Source organism: Rhea pennata, chromosome 13, assembly GCF_028389875.1.
Source record: "Rhea pennata isolate bPtePen1 chromosome 13, bPtePen1.pri, whole genome shotgun sequence".
Taxonomy (NCBI): Eukaryota; Metazoa; Chordata; class Aves; order Rheiformes; family Rheidae; genus Rhea; species Rhea pennata.
This window is the reverse complement of record NC_084675.1, coordinates 2,117,861-2,142,400: the sequence shown is the minus strand read 5'-3', so window position 1 is coordinate 2,142,400 and position 24,540 is coordinate 2,117,861. Positions and strand designations below refer to the sequence as shown.

General features: G+C 44.8%; 1 protein-coding gene across 1 annotated transcript in view; it reads left to right on the top strand.

Annotated features, from left to right (window-relative positions):
- Positions 1–1,072: 1,072 nt before the first annotated feature.
- The window catches only part of NLRC5 (NLR family CARD domain containing 5), a 48,181-nt gene continuing 24,713 nt past the window's right edge, over positions 1,073–24,540 (top strand). The window contains exons 1-18 of the mRNA XM_062586186.1: positions 1,073–1,107; positions 1,675–1,999; positions 5,055–5,117; positions 8,244–8,309; positions 9,245–11,012; positions 12,831–12,914; positions 14,810–14,893; positions 14,977–15,060; positions 16,229–16,318; positions 17,249–17,299; positions 18,041–18,106; positions 18,808–18,891; positions 19,840–19,923; positions 20,348–20,437; positions 21,088–21,153; positions 22,205–22,282; positions 23,002–23,085; positions 24,117–24,200. Of these exons, the coding sequence (XP_062442170.1) occupies positions 1,102–1,107; positions 1,675–1,999; positions 5,055–5,117; positions 8,244–8,309; positions 9,245–11,012; positions 12,831–12,914; positions 14,810–14,893; positions 14,977–15,060; positions 16,229–16,318; positions 17,249–17,299; positions 18,041–18,106; positions 18,808–18,891; positions 19,840–19,923; positions 20,348–20,437; positions 21,088–21,153; positions 22,205–22,282; positions 23,002–23,085; positions 24,117–24,200 (3,257 nt within the window). The 5' untranslated portion in view covers positions 1,073–1,101. The remainder of the gene's footprint in view (positions 1,108–1,674; positions 2,000–5,054; positions 5,118–8,243; positions 8,310–9,244; positions 11,013–12,830; positions 12,915–14,809; positions 14,894–14,976; positions 15,061–16,228; positions 16,319–17,248; positions 17,300–18,040; positions 18,107–18,807; positions 18,892–19,839; positions 19,924–20,347; positions 20,438–21,087; positions 21,154–22,204; positions 22,283–23,001; positions 23,086–24,116; positions 24,201–24,540) is intronic.

Below are 24,540 nucleotides of genomic sequence, written 5' to 3'. Positions count from 1 at the left end.
TTGGCTGGGTCAAGAAGAAAGCAAAAGCCTGAAGGTCTCTGGTTTGCTTTTAATATCGCTACCTGAACGAGTTGGTGCAGAAGAGAGCTTGTCTGCAGAGTGAGGGTTGAATACTAGAGGAAGGAAGCTACGTGGGAGGACTTCCCTGTCCCTCCACCCCTGTGGTGGGTAGGGGCACTGTTGCTGTTGGGGTGAGGATTGCTCAAGAAAGGACAGTTAAAGGAGGATAGCAGTGAGTATGCAAGCTTGGTTAGATGAAGAAATTCTTCTCCTCCCCCCGCCGCAGCAGAATGCTTCCACTCAACAGCAGCACCAGCTTTTTGCTCTCAACCTGAACTAAGTTGGTCACTGCCCCATCTACACTCAAACACCCCAGGATGAAACAGTGTTTGGTGGAAGGGCTGCTACCTCAGAACCTGTTTGCTTTCTGCATGTGCAGGGTAGAAGACAAAGGGAAATCATTTGTCCTAGGGAACTACTATGACTGAATAGCTAGACAGAGCCAAAGCTTGATGCTAAGCCATGTTAGGAACTTGAAGCTGCAGATCTTTGAATCAGAGCATTCCTTGGCATCATAAAACCTGAGAGAGCATTAGAAATCCCTTAGCAGCAGCATCTCCTATTGAGGAGGTCAAACCTTGCTCCTGTGATGTCCAAGGGAGGCAATGAGGGAGGACCAGGGCCTGCAGATGTGTAAAGCTCGTTTTCTCCGCTTCCCAGAGCACAGACTGAGTCCCTCATTTTTATCTTATCATATCAGATGTCCAGGCTCTATGATCACTGCTGATTTAAGCTGACGTAACCTGTGGAGATGAAAAAGCTCTTTTTTCCCAGGATCAAAGATAGAGCTTCTAGATCTATGATATGTGTAACTGCATATGGACTTCATGCTTACATCCTGCTTTGTTGTTATTTCTCTTAGGCATTCACACAGAGTGAGGCTTCTGCAGACAGACACACAACATGCTTTGGAGTGCCACTGCATGGTGAAACTGTGCCAGATTGATCTGTTGGCAGAGTATGGAGGGGAAGCCACCAATGCATTTGAATATGCTGCTGGGTTGCACGTAGAACAACCAAAGGGAGCCTGACCGCACAACGATGCAAGTAGGAAAACATGGATGTGCTGTGGGCAGGAAGGGGAAGCGGAGGGGGAATTGGCATGAGAAATGAAGAGTGATATTGTCACCAAAGCAGAACGTGTTGCTTGTCCCCACAAAATGAATGGCAAGAACAGCTGCCGAGCCCTTGTTGTAGGGAAGTATGTTGCCCTTTGAGTCCCAAGCCTCTGCAGAGGTCCTGCTGCATGTGAAAGATGCTTGAGATGTTATATTTTGTAGCTGGCCACCGTGTAGATACAGCCATCGACATGACTTCTTCTTGTCTGATTCCACAGAGACCAGACTTCTGATGTTTGCTCCTTTCCCTTGTGGTATCAGCGTATTAGGCACTGTGCAGGCAAACACTGCAGTTGCTGCACCACAGTATCCAGGCCAGGATTTTGCCGTTGCATATGGAGAGAGTAAGGAAAATAAATAGTTCTGGGTGGATCAAAGTGTAGAAAAACAGATAGTCAGCAAAGGGCTCTGCTGGGTGCTTGGTAGCAGGGTTGTGTGGGGGAACACCTCTTGCTCCTATGCCCATTGGCACTCTCTCTTGGTTTCATCCCCCTAGCCTCCTTTTCAGATGGATAATCTAAACCTGAAGGGTCAAATGAATCTAAACCTGGAGGCAGCCATAGCAAGTGCTCGCCCCCAGCTAGTGGAGTTCCTCTGTCACCGTCCTGAATGGCTGCTCAAGACCTCTCAGTGCTTCCTTCCAGGACTGACCTTCAGCAGTTTGGATGGCATCACTGACCACAAAGAGAAAGTCTCGGTGCTCCTTGACCTGCTGGAGAATGCTGGTCCTGCCACCTGGAAACAGTTTGTACAGTACCTCTGCATGGAGTGTGACCTCCCTCTGGATCTGGAGATACTGCTCATGAGCTGTGCGGGAGAAGGTAATAAAGACTGGGCCAGCTTCCTCTGACCATCTCTAACAACAGCCAGTGCATTGGCCTTCTGTAGCGAACAAACCAGTCTGGGCAGGAATGCCACTAATGCTCTTGCCCGCTCGTTCAGTGCATCATGCCCTCATCAGTGGGATGTGATTTTCTACTCCATGGTGACTAGGCAACTACGAGCTAGCCCGAGCCACTTGATAAAACATGGTCTGACTTACTTTCTGGCTCACCCTAACCCATCTTTCCTTGTAATCCTTGGAATAAGATCAGTCACTCTAAGACGAGTTATTGTCCCTAAATAATGACAATTCATAGGTTAAGATGTGCTTTTTCGGCACGATGATACCCTCCTGGCATTGCTGGGCACTTTCTTAGGCACATTAGTCACACCACTGCCAGTACCGCTCTGCCAGTTGCAACGGGCCAGCTTTTACAAGTAAGTATTTGGGCAGGAGAGAAGTCCAGGGGAATCCCTTTGGGTTCACTCCTTTGCATCCTGATCCCGCCAGGTGCTAGTAAGCCGTGGAAAAGGGAGGCCTGTGGTCCCTCTTTCAAGAACAGCTGGGATGATTTAAGGATGGAGGGTTTCTGTGGACACTATGGGAACCTGAATGGTCGTATCATCTAGCTTCCCAAACTGGAAATGTCCTTAAAAATGAACTTTTTTTGCCCAGGCAAAACATAATATTTTCAAGGTGATAATTAGGTGTATTTGAAGGTGTGCTATGCTGTGCTGTGGATTCCTGGCTGCTTTTTGAGAGACTGGAGCATGTCACCGCAGCAGTAAGATACAAAATATTGATGCTAGAGTAGCTCAGGAGTTTTTTGGTGATAATATTTTCTTAATCAGATAACTTAGCGTCAATTCGTATTTCTTGGTCAGAAAGTTATTTTTCCAAATTTTCTCTTCTAGGCTTCTTGAAGAAAGGTTTTGAAACAGCTGAAATTTATCATGGTTATTTTTTTCTTGGAAGCAGGATTTTTGAATTTGAAGTGTAAGTTAAGGTAAAAAAATTAAAAAACAAAAAAAAAGAATAAAAATTATTCACCCCCTTTCTAATAAAGCTGAGATGAAATGTTTTGCTAGATTTATTTGAAGAAGAAAAAAAATACTTGTTCCATGTTTTTTTTTTAATTGCTATTTTTTTTATTTTCCTGATCCAGGAGGAGAAGAAATACGAAAGTCTTAAAATTCTCACTTGCCAGGAAAACCACTTCTCCATAGCTCTAGTTAGCACCTGTAAGCAGTGGCTGTAGAAAGGATTGTCCAATCCATAGAAACTCTGGTCACTACAATGAACGTTATATTGTAGACTGTATGCAAAGCGTGTGCACAGCACAGCCTATGGTGTCAACTATATTGTTTCTCCCTTTCTGTGTTTCCTCATCCATTTATTATTTCTTTTCTGTTAACATCCTGTTTATCAGGAAGTCTCACATCAGGAACTCTTCCTAACAGAGCGATCTTCAACACTCTTCTTGCAGTAACTTGTCAGTGATTTGCATCGGTCAGGGTGATGCAGCCTTTACTAACCGACTGCAACAGCAGTTACTTTTGCAGAATTGAGAGAGGTGGAGAAATCGGGCGGTCAGCAGGAAGGGAGCAAGGACTGAGAACGGCTTGCTCGCAGGACTGAAGCCGCAACAGAGCTGAGGCTTTTAATGCAGTGACATATCATAAAAGTAAAAATTTTTTTTAAGGCATCAGGGTTGACTTATCCTGGTTTTAGTGCGGCTTGCTAACAGGTTGGTGTCACTGATCCAGCTGGAGATAAATTGCTTTTGGTTTTGGTCTGGGGTATTTTTCAGTTAATTCTGACTCTCTGCATAGCTGTGTGAATGCAAGGGCTGTCCCAAGAGATTGGGTCAGTCTTGGTGCTTGCCAGGGGGGCACAGGACCACCCTTTACGGTAGCAAAGCAGTCTTAGATTAGGCAAGTGTGCAACAGCCCTTCAGGTTTTGCCAGATCTCCAGGTTTGTCTTCAAGTGGGTCTGTCAGATCAGCAGGCAAGTAGTTCTCAGCCAGCTTAGCTCCCCAGACTGGCTTGTGCAGGGTTGGTAAGCGTCAACGGTGGTTTAGGAAGTGGTGGGTGCCTGCAGCTGAGATGAGGGAGTGTGCAATGACACCTCATGGCTCCCTTCAGCAGAGGTACCCGTTAGATTGCCCTATCTATTTCATAAAGTTGCTCCTAGAGAAAAGAGTCTGTGAGGCCACACGATGAACCAGGCTGGAGAACTGATTCAGGTTAAAACCAATCTGGGGAGCAGTGGTGGTTAGGTTAGACGCGGATCAGTTCTGCGACTCAGTTTGCTGAACGGCTGCATCAACATGCACGCTGACACCAAGGGATGAGAGTAGGGCTTGAGGTGGGGGGGTGGAGAAACAGCAGGACCAAGTCTTTTAGCAGCAGAACCGTCTTACTCGGCTTTACGTGGCGCACAGAGCAAGGGTTGAGGTGTTCAAACCGCTGAATGGATTTTGTGTGTGTGGCCATGGCTCAGTGCATGTGCCCATTTGGAGCCGCCTTCTTGGCTGCTTTGTTCACGACTGGGGAATACTGGAAATGACAGTGAAAGTAACCCGTATATGAAGGATTCCCATCTGATTTTGGAGAGGGATGTTTTCAGAGAGGAGCTTATCTGAACGAAACAGTCCTGTTGGTATCCTGACTTCAGTGGTCTGAGCTGGACCGCTGTCTGAAGTTATATGACATAGTCTGTGGAGTTGGGTATGGTGGGTCGGGTTTCCTGGCAGCTTAAGCCTCTCTACTTAAATTCTTCTTTTACAACCATGCAGCAAGCTAGACGAGGTCCCTGGCTGGCCTGCCAGCTAACGCTACCAAAAACATCTCAAAATGGGAACAGGGCAGAGTACAGTTTGCTCTTTTTGGCTGCAGTGTGGTTTTTGATCAGCCAAAGCCTGATATTTGCTTCGTACCACTATATACATTGTGAGCTGCTTACCCTTTGTTTTTGCTTGGCCAGGAGCACACCAGATTTCAAGAGCAAGATCCTGGCAATAACCATTTCATTTCTGATTCAACCCTTCTAGGAAATTTAAGCCAGAAGCAAGAAGCACGTGCAGGTGTGAGTGCCCAGTCGTGCGCACGAACAGGTAAGGCTGGGATGGACGCTGGGGTACTCTACTCCTGGAGTTTGTCTGCCCTCCCCAAGGGCTGCACAGGGCTACAAATATCCCATATATGGTGGCACGTTGACCACAACACTGGCAAAGTCTCTGCAGAAAGGCACTGCAACTTCAGCTTTGATTTTTTTTTTTTCTGTTCTCCATGCTTTCCTGATGAACCTCTCCTGTTTCATTTCCTCTCCCTGCGTTTCAGAAAAGCTCTGTTGGCTCTAACTTTGCTAAGGAACCTCTCTGCAACACCTCCCTGTTTTGTGCCTTTGGTGTTGCTGACTCATTGGTAGGTGGAGGATGTTGGTTTGGCTTTTAAAGAAAGAGCAGATAGACAAATCTAGAGTTGATCCAGCAGAAATCACTTTAGAGATGTTGGAACGAGAGCTTAAAATAATGGGTAGTGGTATTTTTAGGGCTTGTTTCACAGAAGAATTTAGGACTGAGGCCTTCCCACTCAGTGCAGGTCAGGAGATGAGGGATTTGTTAGATCACCCTACACTTCCCCATGCACTTTGCGGCAACACCAAGCCTGAAAGTCAAAAGTCTTTCGTGCAAAGTGAAAATACTAAAGATTATGTGTCACCACTGAGCAGTTTCTCTGGGCAGTCATGTAACAGTTACTGGAAGGGTTCGAGGCTTCTAAATAAAATTCAGACTTGCCTCTTCAGTCACCTGGTATTCAGTTTCCGGAAATGAAACACCAGCCCTGGTACCCTGCCCATGCAAACAGTTTCGAAGCAGAGATAGAAAGGAGGTGACTCTGTCTTGCGGCTTTCTGAGTGGATAAATGGTGGTGACAGCGGCAAAAGGAATCTAGAATATCTACTGATTCAAGTTTGCATAGGAAGCTGCCCTCAGTTTGCATCCCCTGGGAATTTATACTGGAGGAAAGTGAAGCAGCTCGGAATGAACCCTTCTATGCTGCAGGCTGCAGCCTTGGAGAGTCTTGCAAAGTCCGATCTTGAGCTGGGTACCTCAATGGCACAGGGAGCACAGTGCAGGCCTTGGGTCCAGTAGGGGTGCTTAATGTCAGTGACAGAGTGTGGCTTTGGTGCTGGTTTGTGCCTTGCTAAGAAATGAGTTATCTGAAGGAAAAGCTGCTCCTGGTTTTGCTGGGAGATCTCCCATTCTTGCTATGTGGATTTGGAGATTGGTTTAGGCACTCGCACTGATAGCAGCTTGAACCTCTTGCTGAGCTGGCTGTGGTTCTTGATGAGATTTGCCCTCACCAGATTATGTGTGCATGCCTCAACCACTTCGTGCTCCTGGCCAGGGAGAGCAGGGCTTTCAGCCACGTCTCATCTGTGCTCCCTGAGAAGTGAGCACTCCCCACCTTGTCCATCTCTGCTGGTGTTCCCCTTTTTAAATCTCAGCACCCAACTTGCCATTTACAGTTCTACCCATTCCCATGGTCGCAGAGACACTTTTGCCTCTGGTGGTTGCTCAGAGGCTGCGTCTCAGTCCCAGCAGTGCAAATACAGTATCATCTCACGTGTCATGAACTTTCCACTGGTCACTGCCCTGATCCCCCAGGGAAAAAAAGTATTTGCTGTGCAGTTCTGTACTCAAAGCAAGGCAGATCCAGAGCTCAGCCTATGAGGAGACTCACCAGTGAGATCACAGTATTTATAGTGCTTTTGCCCAGTGCCTTCTGGCCCTCTGAGTTTTGGTGGCTGACCTGCTAGTTAGCTTTGCTTGGAAGGAAACTTTCTGTGGAGTGAGGCTACGTCTAGTCACAAGGCATTTCCTGCTGCTGCTCTCTTTCAGGTCCATCATGCGGGCTTATCCTGCTTTGGGTGGACTTAAATACTGAAGAGGAGTGGTGAACAGTTCAAAGTACCTTGGCTGTGGGCTTTGCTACAGGGTGTAGCTGTGATACGTGGTACAACTGTTTGGTATATCTTTGTCTGAAGTCTCTCAGGCTTCTTTCATGCACTCAGAAATGTGCACTTGCTGCATGGTCTCTTTTGCTTTACGAATGCTCGCAATATAAATCCTTTGACTAGGCTATCTGCAGCCTTTACTGCTCTATTTACTTAGGTGTCCTCCACAGAACCTGGAATTGCTCATACCTCTATTTTTTTCATCTTCCAGCAACTGTGCTGCCAGTAGGGCCAGTTCCAAGGATGCTTTGTATAACCCTGTTATGGTACTTCTGAGGTGTAAAATTCTGGCACTGCTTGGTGCTATGCTCCTCAAAAAAATAGGGTAATTGAGCAAAAGGATCTGAGCATCATTTGCTAAATCTAACACATCTTGTGTGAAACATGCCTTTGAAAACTCACATTGTTTCCTGCAAAAATTTTCTAAGCCAGACTTCCACAAGCAGCTTGCACCTTTGCACCTGCCTATTTCTGATGTCCCAGATGTTGCTGGCTGAGAGTGATAAAATTTAGATATTAACTGCTCTGTGAAGCACAAGGTCATATTCCAGTATCAGATAAGTGTTGAATCCTCATAGCTGGTTATTTGTCCCAGGGAGGTGGTGGATCTCCATCACTGCTAAGAATATCTAACTTAGTTTCTTGCTCTATCTACTGTGGACACAGGCCCTCTAATGTCTCATAGTATAGCAGGCAAGTTTGACGTTATCTACTAGGAAACACTGTATAAACTGAAGTGTTGAAATGAATTCTCTGGAGTAGTTGAGGGGCCTCTATTACTGAAGGTCTTTAAAACAGCCTAGACACTATGTCACTTGTGAGAGCTCTAGTGTGCTCTGTCTTGGACAGGGAAATGGATTAGCTTCTTGAGGACTAGCCCAAGTTGACTTTCTATACCTAAATACACCTCTGCTTTTACTTCAGTTATAAAATCACAGAATGGTTGAGGTTGGAAGAGACCTCTGGAGATCACCTGGTTCAAACCTTCTGCTCAAGCAGAGTCAGCTAGAGCAGGTTGCCAAGGACCGCATCCAGTCAGGTTCTGAATGTCTCCTAGGATGGGAACTCCACAATTGCAAAAACAATTCTGTAAACTCAGCCCACATTTGCAAATAGTTGTGCCTGCTCCATTTTGCCTTTTTTTTCAGCACTCCACTGAGCTCTAGTAAGGTGACATTCAAAGTACTGCTTTGACACATTTGTACTTTTCAATTTTCAGAGTTTGGTTGTCGCCGCCACAGCAGCAGCTCTATGAGTGGTAAAGATGCTAAACAGCAGCGACTAGGTATGTAAATGTTCCAGAAGCAGAGCAGCAGTGTGCTCCCCTCTGAGGAAGGACCTCTTCAACTTCTTTGCAAAAACACCCGAGAAATAATCTCCCTTCTTTTGTTCTTCTCAAACGAAACCTTTATTTTGTGGCTGTGTAAACTCTTGATGTGACAGATCATGAAATATAAGGGCAATGGGACCCCACATATAACAAGCAAACATCAGTGCCATTTCAGAGATACACTAAATCCCACTTGAGGAAAAAGGATGCAGACCGCATAGGCTAAGAACATCCTTGAAGCAGGGTATGTCTGTAAAGCAACCAGCTATTGGTCATCCCTGTATCTGAGTCCTTTTTAAAACCAAATCAGAAGGCATGCTAACAATTTAAAACTCCTTAAAGTCTCTAGAGTTTCTCTAGCACAGTAAAAACTCATGAGGGTGATTTAAGCCCACCTCTTAGAGAAATAAATAAATAGATGAGTGATGATAAAGTCAGGGCAGAGTAATTTAAAGAAAGACAGGATGGTCTGCACAGGCCTGAGGGCTGTATGACACTGGTGTTGGCATCATTACGTACAGAAGGGGCCGTCCCAAAATGCAGGAAGCTGAGCAAGTGTGCCAAGGCCAGCACGAGTGAACGGAGAGTTACGAATATGAATAACACACCAACATCTAACTTTCATTCTTAAAGAGATAAATAAGATATAGTTTTTATATGAAGCTACTTCACCCTTTTCCTGAATTTTCTTCTCTTCTTTCAGCCCCCGTGAAAAAAAAATAGGAGAAATCACAGGTTATTTTTATGCTTTCAAAATTTGTCATCTCTGGCTGGTTCCACGGAACAGCCCCTGATCTGGGCCAGCATTTGTGTGTGAGTGGCAGTATTTCTGGTCACTCATGGCTGAGAACTTTTTGCCCTCACCTTCCTTCTGTCATCTTCTCCCTCAGATTCAGGTGAAAGGTACCGACACCTCCTCATCAATTCAGTCCGCCAAAGATACGGCAGTAGGAGAGCAGCTGGACCAGCAACACAGGGACAAATACAGCCATCGACTTTCAACCAGGCCTTTGTGAACCTTGTTATTCGGCAGAGCAAAGCTTCTCGATTAAAAGAGAGAGCAGATAAGCCTCGAGAGGATGTAGCACTTACTCCGGACACAGAAGAATGTGCGGATACAGTTGTGAAACTGTCAGATCTGTTTGACAGTGTTGTTCGGTCAGGTACCACGAAAGTGATCTTTCTTTTTGGCAAACCAGGTACAGGCAAAACCATGCTAATGCACAGGATTTGTCAGAAATGGGCAGAAGGTGTCTTACATCAATTTCTCCTCACTTTCCTGTTTGAGTTTCGGCAGCTGAATTTATTGAAAGGAAAACTGACTTTGAAGGAGCTTTTGTTTGACCTGTTTCTTCAGCCAGAAGACAACCCTGATGCAGTGTTCCAGCACCTCCGGGAAAATGCCCAGCACACCTTGATCATTTTTGATGGGCTGGATGAGTTTTCAGGTGACATGGATGTGTCATCCTCTTCTAAGGAATGCCCAGCCCTTCTATCAGATATAAACAGATATATGTCTATATCTGAACTCTTTGCAGACCTATGCCATGGAAAGCTCCTACCTGGCTGCACAGTGTTGGTCACCAGCCGACCTAAAAGACTACCTAACTTCTTACTAAACACAGTAGATTTGCTAGCAGAAATTTGGGGATTTGACCACAAAAAGGTTGAGGAATATGTCAGCCATTATTTTCATCAGTATTCTTTCAGAGAACAAGCAATCGCTCACCTGAAGAACAACACCAAACTCCTCAGCATGTGCCTGATCCCTGCTCTGTGTTATGTTGTCTGCATCTGTCTGGAATATTTGCTCCTTAAACATCAGATGAGTGTGGAGCTTCCTCAGACGATGACACAGTTTTATATCAAAATGCTTCTCATCTTCATAAACAAACAGCAGGGAGAGCATGCAGGCAGTGAGGAGACTCAGCTGAACTGTAACAAGAAGGCCATTTTGGGTCTGTGTGACCTTGCTTTGAAAGGTCTGGAAGATAAGAAGCTTGTATTTTATGTTGGAGATATTCCAGAACACGTGAAAGAATTTGCTTTGTTGCATGGACTACTGACTGTCTTTGAGGTGAAGACAAGTGGCAGTCTCCCAGAGGCTGGCTATGCCTTTGTGCACTTGAGTTTGCAGGAGTTTTTTGCAGCACTATGTCTCATGATAAGTAAGAGAGTGGACAAGAACTACCTGAAGAAAAAGTTCTCTTTGAAGTCAAAATGGACTTTAAAAAATGAAGGAAAGACTGAGTTCATGGAGAGTTTTCACATCTTTCTCTCAGGTCTGTCTTCAAAAGAGTGTAGGACATTCCTCATGTTGCTGGCTGAACAAGATGAAGCTTGGGTACAGGATAAGCAAGGTGCCATCCTGCAGTCTCTCAGGTGGCTGGCATCCACTCATCTGACAGGGCCTAAGGTCATTGAGCTCTGCCACTGCACATTTGAAACGCAAGATCTTGAAGTAGCACAGCACATTGGGAGCCTGCTGAATTTCAAGCACGAGTTTAAAAACTTTAGACTGACACCTCTGGACATGTCAGCTTTGGTTTTTGTCATAAACTCGGGCCAGGATTTGACTCACTTGGATTTTGCAGGATGTCCCATGAACATTGACTGTTTGGAGGTACTGGCCAGCTGTAAAAATGTAGCGCACCTGAGGTAAACACATTGTGTACTTTGTATTGATGTGCTGATGAGAGAAGGGGTTAAGGGATTGGAAGGACAAGCATGGTACTTATGATTTAAAAGGGAGGGAGGAGTTCTGGTCAGGGTAGCCAAACTTTGGTATGGAAGAAATTTATTAAATAATAAATTTATGAGTGATTGAAGGATGTTAAGGTGATAAATCCATTCTGGTTGTTTGTTTGTTCATTCCTTGTTTTGACCAAAGCCATCAAACAACAAGATAATTAGCCTCATAGATGAGGGAGAAGATGGTAGGTATTTTCTTGACATTAGAAAAGTAGGAAGAATCTAACATGCAAATGAGAGAAACATGATCTAAGTGAAATCACTAAAAGCTACATGAACAGGAGACCACAACTGCACTCTAAGCTACCCTCTACCAATGCTTTGCTGTCATGGTGGAAGAACTCTTCAAGGACAGTCTTTTGGGATCCTATTGTGGAATTGATCTCATTCCATATTTTTATGAATGATTCAGAGGAATATGTCTAGATTTGTGAATGTGGAGAAGAAGGAAGGAGCCAGGATGGAAATTCTCAGCAATATTGACCTATTGAAAGAAGATTCAAAGGAACATGCCTGGCTGAGAGCTCTGTGCTTTATGGCAGAGGGTGCAGGCTGGAGTTCATCTGGTGGAGGTGTCAAGAATGATTGTAAAGGTAAAAAATCCCTCAAAGTTATGTGAAAAGGCAGAAGGAAATGGTGTTGTCTGCTCCAAGTTAGAGAAACATAAACAGAGATGTGAAAACCTGGATTTTGAAATCATTGTAAAAAGGACAGCAATCAGCTCTTCTGTGCCTCCACTAAGGAGGAGAGGAATATCATTTAATTACTTGGTGGAAAAGCTTTCTGATGATACATCCCAACTCTAAGTAGCTAACACAGGCCTTAGGGCAGTGCATAGAGTCTTCTACTTTCAAAGAACAGATCAGGTAGACATCTGAGGTTGGTGAGAGTGTTCCCCTACAAGAAGAGAAGAAGTGTTTTTTTTTTTGAGGGTCCTTCCCAGGCTCATACAACCTTGAGTCTGTGCCTGGTTACAGTTACGGTCCTCAAGATATAAGTACTAGGAGTACTCTGTTTTGGAAGGGCTGGTGAAGGACAGTGGCTCCTCAAGCATGCCAACTGCTTTCTTACTTGTATAAAACCTATACTAGAAAAGACAGCCTATGGTGCTGCATACTAATGCCTCCCGTCATAGAAGGAACTGATTCAAAGAAGGTCTTGTCTGCCTGAAAGTTTACCTCCTCTTTCCATCATCAGTAGGTTCTATAAAGGAGGTGCATTTTCCTATCAACATCATGCCTTTTATATTCTAGACAATTTTAGTTATACTGTCACCCGGGCTTAAAGCATTTAGACTGAATCCAACCCTCTTCTAACTCAGTGACTCATCACATAGGACCTTTTAGACATTCTCAGTTTGTGAGAGTTCACTTGGCCTACATGTGACCAGGAGCAAATCATGACCTTATGTCAAGAATGAATTTCAGAGTTCTGACTCTGATGGGACGTGCAATTGTCCTTCTCTTCATATATGACAACAATTATATGTGGTGTTGCTGTACCAAAAGGCAGGGGTCTTCTCCTCTTGAGGTACTTGCAGTAGGTGTGTGAATTTAAGAGGTTTCACAGTTGTCTGAAAAGATAAAGATGCTGCAAAAGAGAAGACAATCTAATGGCTATTTCAGTAGAATTCCAATGCATTTTCCTTTTATCACGTTTTAACATACTTTGTGGGTTAGTTGCTTTTGTTCTTTGTTGTGTTTACTTTTTTTATTCATATTTTAGCTTTCGGAGTAGGAGATGTGGCGATAGCTTTGCTGCTGCCCTTTCCAGGAGCCTACGAAAAATGTGGAGCTTGAAGAAGCTTGAGTAAGTGTTTGCTAGTAAGGTCAGGACCTCTTCTGCTGTGTTTCCATCTTGCAGTTTAATTACGTCTACTCCTTTTAGGCTCATCTGCTCTGTGCAGAGAGTAATACGGTGTCAGAAAGAGCAGCACGGATACATGTGGTTCTTGTTTTGTGCTGCTACTCAATAACAAGAGGAATACTACATTGCTGGCTGCTGGTAGAACAGGCAAGATGAATACAAATTCTGCAAGGAACCAGAGTATTTGTGCTCCATAGCAACTGTACTCAAAAAAGGCAGTAGCTTCCTTAGGGAAGACTCACCCTTCAGTCTTTCTCCCAGCAGTGGAGTCAGATACTGGGAGTCAAGGCATATTTTGCAAATAAAAGACCCTCCTCTGCACACACATGCCCACAGGTCCTGCCTGAACCTGGCTATCAGGGCCTATTGGTACTCCTCAGAAGGAGTTGGCTTGCTTGACGCATGTGCACAGATGAGGGTACAAGGTGGGATTATTCTCAAAAAGAGTAGGTGGCCCTTTGACTTGAGGACCTTTCCCCATGCCCCCCCCACCAAAAAAAAAAAAGAAAACACTTGGAGAACACTGTTTTTATTTGTTTGGGGGCTTCAGTCAAGCTCCATTCAGACAGGGAGAGCAAAGGCAAGGAGAACTGGCAGGAGGACTCGAGGGTTAAACCGCAGGTTTCCTTTTCGAGGGCTGGTAGGAAGAAGGGGAAGAAGCAGTAAGAAAATGAGATGAAGAAGGGCTTGCAATTAGCCAAGCTGGCTTGAGTAGGTGCTTTGTGATGAGTCTCTACAGAAATACTCTTGCAGTGAGTAGTGACTTCACTTGGGCCTTGCTACTCTCACACACTGTGAATAGTAGAAGTTGCTCAGCTGTTGCCCAGGCAGCACCATTGCTGGGGGCTTGCAGGAGCAAGTTCTACCTTGGAAGATAATCTGGCTTGGCAGGCTACCCAGGCCCTACATTGTTGATAGCAGTTTTGTGCAAGGGATGGGCTGTAGCTGGGAGACAACCATCTATAGGGTTGGTTTCTCCGGTGATGAACCTTAAATCAGGCTGAAGACTGAATCTAGAGCCTGACTTCCCAGAGCAGAAGGTCCTGGTGAGAGCTGTGAGCCTGCTGCATGAGCATTGCTCACGGTGGCTGGGGAAACAGTTGTGGGAGCAGCACAGTCATGACAGCAGTTGAGTCACTCTGAGGAGAAGAAGAGGAAACACTGAGCTCTAGAGGTCTGTGGTCATCCTTGGAAGAGATGCCTGCGTTAGCAGACTTCTACTGTCGTATTGCCCTCTCCCAGGCCAGGGAATAAGTGGTCTCCTTACTAGCAAAACTGCTGCAAACCTCCACTCTTAAAGCCATTCAGCTAGTAAAGCTGCTGCCATCTGCAATCTCCTGCCTCTCTGAGGGAAGCCCCAGCCTCAGATGCACATCCACAGTAAGGGGCATACGCTTCACCACTGAGCTTAGCAAAATGAAGAGAGCTAGAAGAGCTGAACAGAGGAATGGCAGGATTTAGACACGACCTGATGTGCAAATGAGAGAAAAGCGAGTGAGAGACTGCACCTGGGTTTTGAGGTCTAGACAGGAGTAATAGTGGCTCTCTCCCATGGCTGGTGCAGATGAGCGGGCATGGGCTTGCTGCCCATGTGAGCTGGGAGGGATAAATGTGCATAGCAAAAGAGATGCCACTGGGTTGAATTTTGCCCTAACCGAACAGGAGTTTAAAGTTGGTTGCAGGCAATGGAGTCAGGCCACTTCTTCTGTGTGTGTGTGTGTACTGGGAGTGTGGCTCAGGCACACATCTGAGAGAGGTTTTGCCATGTGCTCCATGGCATGCTAGCCTCCCCCGTGCTTGTTTTGAATAGTTCTTTTTTTTTTCTTTTTTTTTTCCAGGTTGACAGGTGGGATTATCACAGCCAAGGGGCTATCTAATCTGATCCAGGCTTTGTCACATTGCCTCCAGCTTGAGGAAATAAAGTGAGTTTGTGGTGGCAAAACTACTCAAATCAGCTAGTTGTTCTTTGGGTGCCTGGGATACTGATGAGATGATCTGTGTGCAGCTTGCGGGACAATCGGATACGGGACCTGGAGGTGAAGAGGATGATGGACGTGTTTTCCAGAATGGAAAAGCTAAAGAAAATAGAGTGAGTAAAGATGACTTAAACCTATTTAGCATGGCAGGCATTGAGAAACCAAGCAAAGCATCAAAGAGTGTTTAGTCCCAACCAGAGCAGAGCTGCTGGATGCCTGGGGAAAGGTGACACTCTCTCTTAAAGTGCCACTGGGGGACATGTGGGACAGTAACCTGGGGTACAGATATTTCATGATGTAGATGGAGCTAAGCTGGAGGTGGTATGGCTCAGTCTGAGATAAACTCAGCTTCACATTTGCAGGCAGTTCCTGACCTAGTCAGGACACATCCAGAAATAGTCCGTAGGGAGCTCTGCCACCACTGACACCTCTCTAGGAATTACACGTGCTCAACTTGCTGCATGGCACAACTTCTTCCTCTACCTTAGCCCCGTGTCTCTCTTTCCCCTTCATCAGGCTCCATTTGAGAGCCTTTGCCCCTAAAAAAAAGAGAGAGCTCCATCGCTGCCTTTCAAGGAAATGCCATCATGTCCCCAGTGAAGCGGCTAAGTATACGGAAAAGGTAGGCAGTGTAACTGCAAGCCTCACCACCTCACACATTTCTCTTACATACACACAGTGTTACTGTCATAGATGATTCCTCTGAGGTCTTTGGGAATGGTGCTCCGTAATCCTGAAAACAGGTACCAGATTTGTAGGAGCAAGACCTTACGTCTCATGCGGAGTGAAGTTCGACAAGTAAAGAAACAGCGTAAATGTGTGGTTAAAGAATAAATACTCAGCGTTTGCTAGGATCCTGGTTTCAGAGGTGTTTAAATGTGAGGGTTCAGATTACTCCTCTTTAATACGCCATACTTAAATTGGTTGATTTATTACAGTGAGAGTTTATCTCTGCACCGTGGGCCAATTGTGTAGTCATAAGTGCATGTAAGCAAAAACCTTACGTTTTTGCCCAAAAATGGTTATTGATTCTTCTGTTGCATATATAGGAATTGTCTCTTATTCTAAATAGATGGGAACTATAAGTTGGAGGGAAGAACTGTGGTCTGATAATGTCTTTGTTGGGTCTTAAATGCAAAATTCTAAAATTTTGGAGGAACCTGCTAGCTAAAAGCGTGTGTGCGCCAGGGTTTTTAGGATGTGAAGCGGAGTGCATCTGCATGGCGAAGGAGTGTGCTGTTGGCTCCAACAGCTGACATTGTGTCCTCTTCCTATTGACAGTTTGAGCTACAACAGTCTTTCCCTGAATGTTGTTCTCATCTTGGCAAAGGGAGTCGTCGGGTGTCAAAATGCTACTGAACTGCATGTCAGGTATCAGTATATGAGAGCAGTTAAAAACAGATGTTGTCTTTAAAAATGGACTCTGTTTTGCAGCTTAATTGTCCAGTAAACAAAATCAATGGAATATTTGAAAAGAGCAAGAATTTTGCTCTTTTTTTTTTCTGTTGTCTGATTGAAACAATTTGAATAAATTATATTACGGACTTACTGTTTATATATTTTTAATAGGTCTTTTTATCCTTGGTTTAAAATTGATTTGCAATGTGTAATATCTCTTCATATGTAAGAGGATCTAAACTTGTTTTTTAAGCTCTGCAGTGTACCAACTGGGCCATAGTTCTTTACTAGCCACCATAAATTTGCTATAAATCAGTTTGATTTACTGAAAAGATAGGAATTAAGTAGCTGTATCTCAATAATAAAGTAGTTGTATCTCAGTGTTCCTTTAAATTTTGATCTTTTCATAGGTCCAAAATGACAGAGAATGGGGAGAATTTTTGAATCCTAGCTCTTACGGTTGGCTTATGTTGCAAGTTTAACAGGACAAATTGATCTTTGGTATAAGTCAAGGGAAATCATATTGCATACAGCTTTTTCCCATTCTTCTTGCTGTAATTCTATAATTGAGTTTTGGGGGATACTGAATCTTTTTCCAGCAAACTGCTGGCTTTGCAAAATAAACCAAACAAACAAACCAAAAAAACCTCTACCCAACCCCTTTCTATTTAACTCTGTTATTCTCTCTGTGCACTGCAGCTCCAGTTCAACAGGCAGGGCATCCTGCTGCTCTCTAGCCCCATGGCTGCTCTTTGGCTTGCCTGTGGGAATGTGCTAGCATGGCAGATGTCAAGGCCCTCTTTAGCAGACAGCATTATCTCGGTCCTTACTGAGCACCTCCATTTAAAAAAAAATGTCATCCTTCCACCTGTGCCCTAATGTTGACTTGGATCTCATTTTCAGGAAGGACACCGTGATAATATATTTTTCTGGCCAATCTGGAAAAGTGCCCAGGTGAGAAATTGCACTTAGTGTCATGCTTTATTTAAAGTTATGCTGATTCAAACCATCTGTTTGGTGTCACTGTAACCACCCCAGCAACAGGGTTGATTGGAGAAGGTAAACCAAAAGAGGAGGTCTTTGCGCAGACCTACTGGCCAGGTCCACGAAGGCAGTGCCTTAGTGCCTCTGTAAGTCTGCAGTGGTGCATTTGTGTTGCAAAGCTGCTGATGCCGAAGCCAGTGGGGATTTGTCTATGGAAATAAGCAGAACAGAAGACTTTGCTCTTTTTCTAGTTGGCTCCTATGTTCTCCCTGCTTGTGCACACTTGTGAGGGGAGGATGAATTTGACCCTAATTAACAAACCGTGAAACAGTCTCTCAGTTCCTGATAGGAAACTCCCCTTGCCCTGTGTTGTGCGGTCTTCAGGGGACTTCACAGTTTTTTCGCAGGCACGTGTGAACTGAGACAAAACATCTGGCATCTTAGCAATGACTTTAAATGTGGGCTCAGCATCAGGTTGATTCAGATATGCACTGAAATCCCCTGTGGACACCTCTTGTGCTGACTGCTCATGCCTCCTGAGAGGTCTTTGGGCTCTTGAAAACCTTTCAACCGTTGCATAGTAGGGCAGGGCAGGAGAATGCAGCCCCTGTGGTTTCTTCCAAAAAACTTCCAGAAAATGCTAACCGGCCCCTAAGTCCTCAGATACTTTGCAAAGGCATATTAAAGGCCAAATCTTTCACTTGTTTGCAGATCTTTGGATTTGAGAGGGGAAGAGAATAAGGAACGTGCGACTCAAACTACACATATGAAGTTATGGTAAGAGAAGGCATTGAAATTCCTGCTGCTAATGTGATCCTCACTTGACAGGTACCACAGAAAGACAAGAATGTCAGCTGTGTTCGTCCTTAAGGACAAAGGGTATTTCCACATACAAAAACATTAGAAATAAACTTGAGTCAGCAAATTAAAAGAAAAATAAAAATCCTTGTCTGGCCATACTAGTGGCTTCATTTCCTTTGTGCTGGGCTCTACAGCCCTGGAAAGGCAGAGGGTCCTTTGGCCATCCACATGCTGCCATATATTCTTGTAGCTACCAAAGCTTTTCTTTCTGGTTTGGGCTCTAGAAGAGACTATTGGCTCTTTTCATAATAGGCTCTTCTCAAAATGTTGCTTGAGCACGTGAAAGCTGGGCAACGTCCCTCCTATGCCTCCTTCTCTTGTCCTCACAGCTTGGTGCTACAGGAACAATCATCCGCTTCACGTGGATGGTGGCGCCAGGCGACTCTGAAACTAGGCTTTGCACTCGCACAGCGCTTTCTGATTGCAGCCCTCTGCACTCCTTTTGCAGCAAGGAGCGCAGAGAGCCAAAGCAGTATGCCTAGCACTGTGTGGCAGAGCAGGAAGTAAAGCCTCCATCTTCTGGCATTGGTCTGTGTGTCCTTGCCTGGAGAAAAGGACATCAGGAAAGCCTGGGGCCTGCCATCCCCTCACTGCTCATTGACTCTCCCTGTTCACAGCTTGCACGGTTGCAGCTTGAGTCCTCAGCATGCAGAGGAGATCGTAGCCATTCTCCAGAGCTGCCCCCGTCTCTCAGAAGTGGAGTAAGTACCCCATTTCCTTCCTGTTGTGTTGCTACAGGTTTTGTTGGGGGGGGTGGAGGGGGCAGGGAATGTGCTGTAGAGAGGTCAGCAATGAGACATGGGGCCTGGACCTGAGGAGGGGTCCCAGCACTCTTTGTTAGGCTTTCTGGGATCCTGGTTGGGGAGATGGGTACTGAGCAACTGTGGAGGTGCTGTGACAACTGCAGCCTCTGGCTCTCTGGGGCTGTAAAAAGAGATGCCATCACAGAGCAGACCCTGCTAATGGAACAGTGCAGCACACTGGAGCCAATGCGGAGCTGCGAGAGCTCTGAAGAACCCTGGGATCCTCTGCAGGGATGATAGATAGCTTGTGTGTTGTCCTTTTTGTCTTCTAAGCTCATCTAGTACTTCTGGGAGAGGTGAGAGAAGGAAGGCAAGGGATCCTCTCCCTTCCCGTTGCAAGGAGCGTGAGCCCCATCGGGCCTTATTTGCCTCTATATGGGGCAACTTGGATTTAGCTGTAGACCTGTCCTTCTAGTTGGTCTGTACTGACACAGGAATATCTGTTGCAAGGCAGTTCAATCCAGCTTGTGTCTTGGATTTAGCTACACTCAAAAGCCTAGCTTTCTAGCTCACTGATTTTAGCTGGGATCTGGAGATCTTTGTTGTCCAATGTTTTTTTGTCCAGGAGAGCAGTAACCACCCACACAAATGCTTTTTTGTTTCTCAGTCCTTCCAAAGTTTTATAAAGTAAGATGTTTTGGGGCCTAAAACATGAGACGTTGCCCTAGGGATAAAACTCTGTGTCCAAAGTCGCAGAGAGAAACAGAGGAGATGGGGGAATTGCTCTGAGAGAGGACAGCAGTCCAGGCAAGAAAACAATTGTAAGAGAAAGAAAGCAAGCAGATTTTGATGGCTTTGTTATTTATACTGTTCAAAGCAGTCCCCACTAACTGGAAAATACCTCAGTTTATCAGGTAACAAGCTTGGAGATGAAGGCTGCAGCTGTCTGCTGAAAAGTCTCCCTTCGATATCAATTTCGAAGCAGTTGGAGTAAGTATTGCCTTGTACAAAACCAGATTGCCCTTTTTTTTGGAGCTGGCACAGACCATGCAGAGATGCTAAGCAGGGATCAAAGTAGCAAAGGCCTCACCCTGAACATTGCTGCAGGAGCAGCCCTGAGCATTCTTGAGGAATGATGAGTCCCATCCTGTAAGACTGTTCAGGCTGAAGTTGCTCATGTGCTCAGAGCACCACATGCAGAAGCTGGTCTGATTGCATCTGAAGTGCTAAAGTGCCCTTTCGTTAAAACGCCTTTCTTAGAAATAGAGGTCTGTTTTCCATCATGCCATTTTGAGATGAAGGCGGTTCAAGCATGGAGCATATTAATGGCCACTTCCATCAGCATGGTCCTTCCTTGCGCTTGTAGCATGTACGATTTCAATGACCAATTATTTGTCTTTTTTCTCTTTCTTAGTCTCAGTGAAAACCACCTTTCTATTGAAGGCATTTGCAGTTTGTTGAAGTCAGTAAATACCTGCCAGAAGATAATGGAGGTAGAAGTCAGGTACGTGAGTCCTGAAGAATCATCTTTGAGGCTAACCCCAATATACAAGTCTGAGAGTTAGGTTCTGAGATTAACAAGAAGCAACCTCAGAAGTGCGTGGGTGAAGAACATAAACATAGATAGTTGCTAGCACTTACACATGGTGATTTGTTACATTGCTGTAAGTTAACTCTATCTGAGCCATGAACCAGAAAAATTTGAGAGAGCCCAGGATGCAGGACTGCTTGTCCTTTCGTGTGTGAGGACAGTTTGAGATTCTTTTCTGCTCTCTACCCTGAGACAATTCGGAGAGAAGTTTGCAATGGAGCGTAAGAACTGATGATATCTCCTGAAGTGAAGTGGAAGTTCTCTTCCTGTAGCTTTTCACTGGAAACACATTGGGGTTATTTTCAGGTGTAACAGTTTTGTCTGCACCTTCTCTTTGAATGGTCCTAAGCAACTGAGTCATCTGATGCTAGATAAATGGGTCCACCCAGGATTTAAAACTAACGGCACGATCTTTTGCTTGCTTTGTGAATGTTTTAAGTGATTGATGGCAGCAGAGTTTTGGACAGATGTCCAGCAAAATCAAGCATTCATAAAACATGAATTTATCTAAATAACCAAACTATGATGTTGATTAACTTCTCTTCCTTCTCTTCTTCCATCAGCCTTTGCCATAAGACTTCAATCTTGAGATTTACAGGAGACAGAGAATTTGCTTCTCCTCATCCCAGGTAGAGTATGTTTGGTTTTTTTTTTCCATAGCGTCCTGTTTGCTTAGGTCTCGTATCCTGTTTCGAGAGCCAAAGGATAATGTCTCATTTCACAGCCATTCTTGCCTTTTGTCCTCCATCAAATCTAAAAGTAGTACTTTCTCTTGGTATTCTCAGTCATTTGGGAAGTTTTTGACTAACTTCTATAGTATTTCGTTTTGTTTTATGGCTCTAGAGCATGTTTCACCCATAGCATCCTAAGCAAAGCAGCTTGTTTAGTGAGAGCTGTGCTATCTGGTAAATAGTAAATATCTGGTAAATGGTAAATATCTGGTGAATAATAAAGAGAAACAAACCCTCAAACCCCCAAACCAAATTCCCAACAGATTCATAGATCCCTGCACATTTAGAAGAATCTCGTTCATCATATTATGCATTCTGGGTTGTGATAGTCCCAACTCAAAGTAAGTTAGAGGCTTTATTTTTCCCTTCAGAAAATCATGAGTCCAAACAGCTCAACCCAACTTCTTGATTCTGAAATGGTCCCCTGATTCTTGTGAGAGTCATATGCTTGTTTATTTATGCTCCTGTTCTCCACGGACTGAAACGATTGAAAAATAGCAATTCCCATGATACACCTCTCAGCAGGGCTATCACAGCATGCAACTCAGTTGCTGGGCCCGTGTTTGGAGGAGAATGACAGGCTGAGGCACATGATCTGTGACTCCTTTAAGGTACCAGATAACATTTCAAACTCAGGTATTTTCTGATTTGGATATTGGTTTTATTCATTAGCAACCAGAGTTTTTCCACACACGTGGATGCTGTTCACAAAACATGTCTAGGCAAAAACTGAATTCTCTGTCAAACTGAAGCTCAGATGGGAAATCTGTCTTTCTTCCCCTTCTCACCCAGTTACATGCACTCTCACGTATTTGATTAATACCTGGGAATATACAATTGGCAAGATAGGAGTGTGGACTAGAGCCATGTGAGCCCCAGGGATCTCCTGAATTACTGAAGTGTAAGTAATTTACCCTTAAATTGTTCTGCTTTTGTGCTCACTTACTAGGGGAGAGCCAGTGTTCTCTATTGGTGACCAAGAAGATCGAGAGGAAAACCAGACACCTACTGCTACAAAAAAAATAAGGTAGTATGACAAATTTTCATGTATTACCAAATCTCTGGATCCTACAGCCAATGAAACCACCATATCCAAGTGATTCCGAGTTGAATGATGAAACACAGAGAGTCGGTAAAGACTCCATCAGTCAGTTGTTTGTCACAGTGTTCACAGTCCCGGCTTGTGGCACAGTAAGCTCTGTGGTTAGCATTTGTGGTCTCCTACAAGCTTCTGGGTTATGGTGTCTTGCTCACAGAATCAGCATGGTGACTGTGTGGTTAGTGAATCAGCTCCCATGTTGGGAGTCGGGGAGGTTGGCAGTGATAGAGCTTGTGGTGTTGGAGGGGCTTGTTGTTGTTCTTTGGAAGCGCGTCCTGAGCTGGATCCGTGTTCGGATGCACATCAGATTATGCTCCAGCTCAAAGTATGCTCAGCTGTTTTTTAGGCTGCAGAGAGGAATGAGAAAGTTGCGAACAAAGCCTTTTAACCAGGATGCTGGAGATCATCACATTCTTTGTGCCACAGGTTTCCTTCAAGATTTAGTGCATCTCTTCTGTCTTGCAGACAAGAGCCTGAAGCACAGGTTATCAGTTTTTGCAGCCAAGAAAAGCAAGACGTTTCAAAGGAATTATTAATTTCACAACTTTTACACCATCTCCTGATTGATTATCTGGCTTTCTGAAGGAGTGAGATTTAGTCTTTGCAATCTTGCAGCCCTGGACCACTGATTTCTCTTTTCCTCCTAGACTGACTGACAGTCATTTTCAAGCCAGCGACCTGGAGAAGCTGTGTGCAGTCCTGAAGGAATGTAGCAGTATCTCAGAGCTAGAGTGAGTCCTTCTTTACTCTTATGGTTTTTATCTGCAGTTTGTTGCGGTATTGTGAAAATGCCGTTTGCCTGTTCCACAGTGTTTTCTGGAGAAGGGTAGTAGAGACATAACTTTTTTTTCTTTTTCTTCTTCATCCTTTGCCAAGGAGACATACAGTTCTAGTGTTCTCCTAGGGCAAAGAGGACAGGTTATAAATCCAGAAAGTGACTCTCTGATCATGTAGCCTGGCTTCAGATATTACACAAGCCTTGTGGTGTGATTTTTGCATTTGGGAACAAAGCCATAGGGGATGAAGAGTCCTATCCAAAGTGGGGTGGGAGCCTGTGCTCTGCTAGTGATCCCTCACCACACATCGTGTGCAAGAACCTTCTGCACCAAAGTGTTTGCCACTGCTAGGGCTCCTTAGGAGGAATCATTTGGTTTGCTAACACCTAGAAGTCAGCAGACCCAGCGCTGATTGGAGAGATGTCTACCATGCAGGCGACACACACACCTACCTAGATCTGGAGGGCAGAACAAGCAGCAGTGCGGTCCTGTAGTTGGTGTACCACAGCCTGGCAGTCTGAGAGAGGGATTTTAGCCTTTGTTCTTCATAAGCAATCATACCTCTTGATCTAACATGGGCACATAACCCATTTTAATCCTTAGGCACTAATATCATCTGTCTGAGGGATTCTTTCTCTGGGACTAATGCCTGGATCTTCTGTTGGGCCTGTCCAGGCTGATCATTTCTCAGGCCTGTGGCCTCCTGGTCCCTGGTAACTGCATGAAGAAGCACTCCAAGCCCAGAGAGATCACTACATGAGGAAAGGAGGAGCCCTGGGCTAGGCTTTTAGCTCTCTTGTGTTGGTGTAACTCCAGCCCCAGGATTCCCTGTAGGTTTTAGTCCTCAGATGGGAGGAGGAAGTGCACATGTTATTTGAACTAGAGTGCCAGTATTCTGTTTCCAGAGGTGGCTGCCGCCATATTAAGAGCTCACTGTAATCTATCTTTTTTTCCTATAAAAATTAAATATTTCCTTTAAATCCTAGCCTATCAAATACTGCTCTGGGAGACAAGGGCCTTTGGCAGCTGTTTCAGTTCATCCCGAGTTTGAAAGTGTTACATTCACTCAAGTAAGTAGCTGCTGTTTTTCCTTGCTTATAGATAGGTTTTTGTAGTAGTGGTTGTACAAACACAGTCTAGGTTTGGGAAAAGCTGTTCAGAATCAAGTGTAGTATCTGATACAGATGTGTTTTGTCAAGGGTAGATCCACTGCATTGTCTGTTTTTCCCCCAAATCTGGTCCAGGATGGACTGACTGCACCTGAAACTTGACTGAGATCAGTGCCTAAGAGGCTGTGCACTCAGTAATCTGAAGGAGACAGGTGGTCTTGTGGGAAGGTGTTGCCTGGTTTCTAAAACAGGCTGAGATCTTTAACAGGCCACCGAAGTTTTCCTCTCCTCATTCCATATG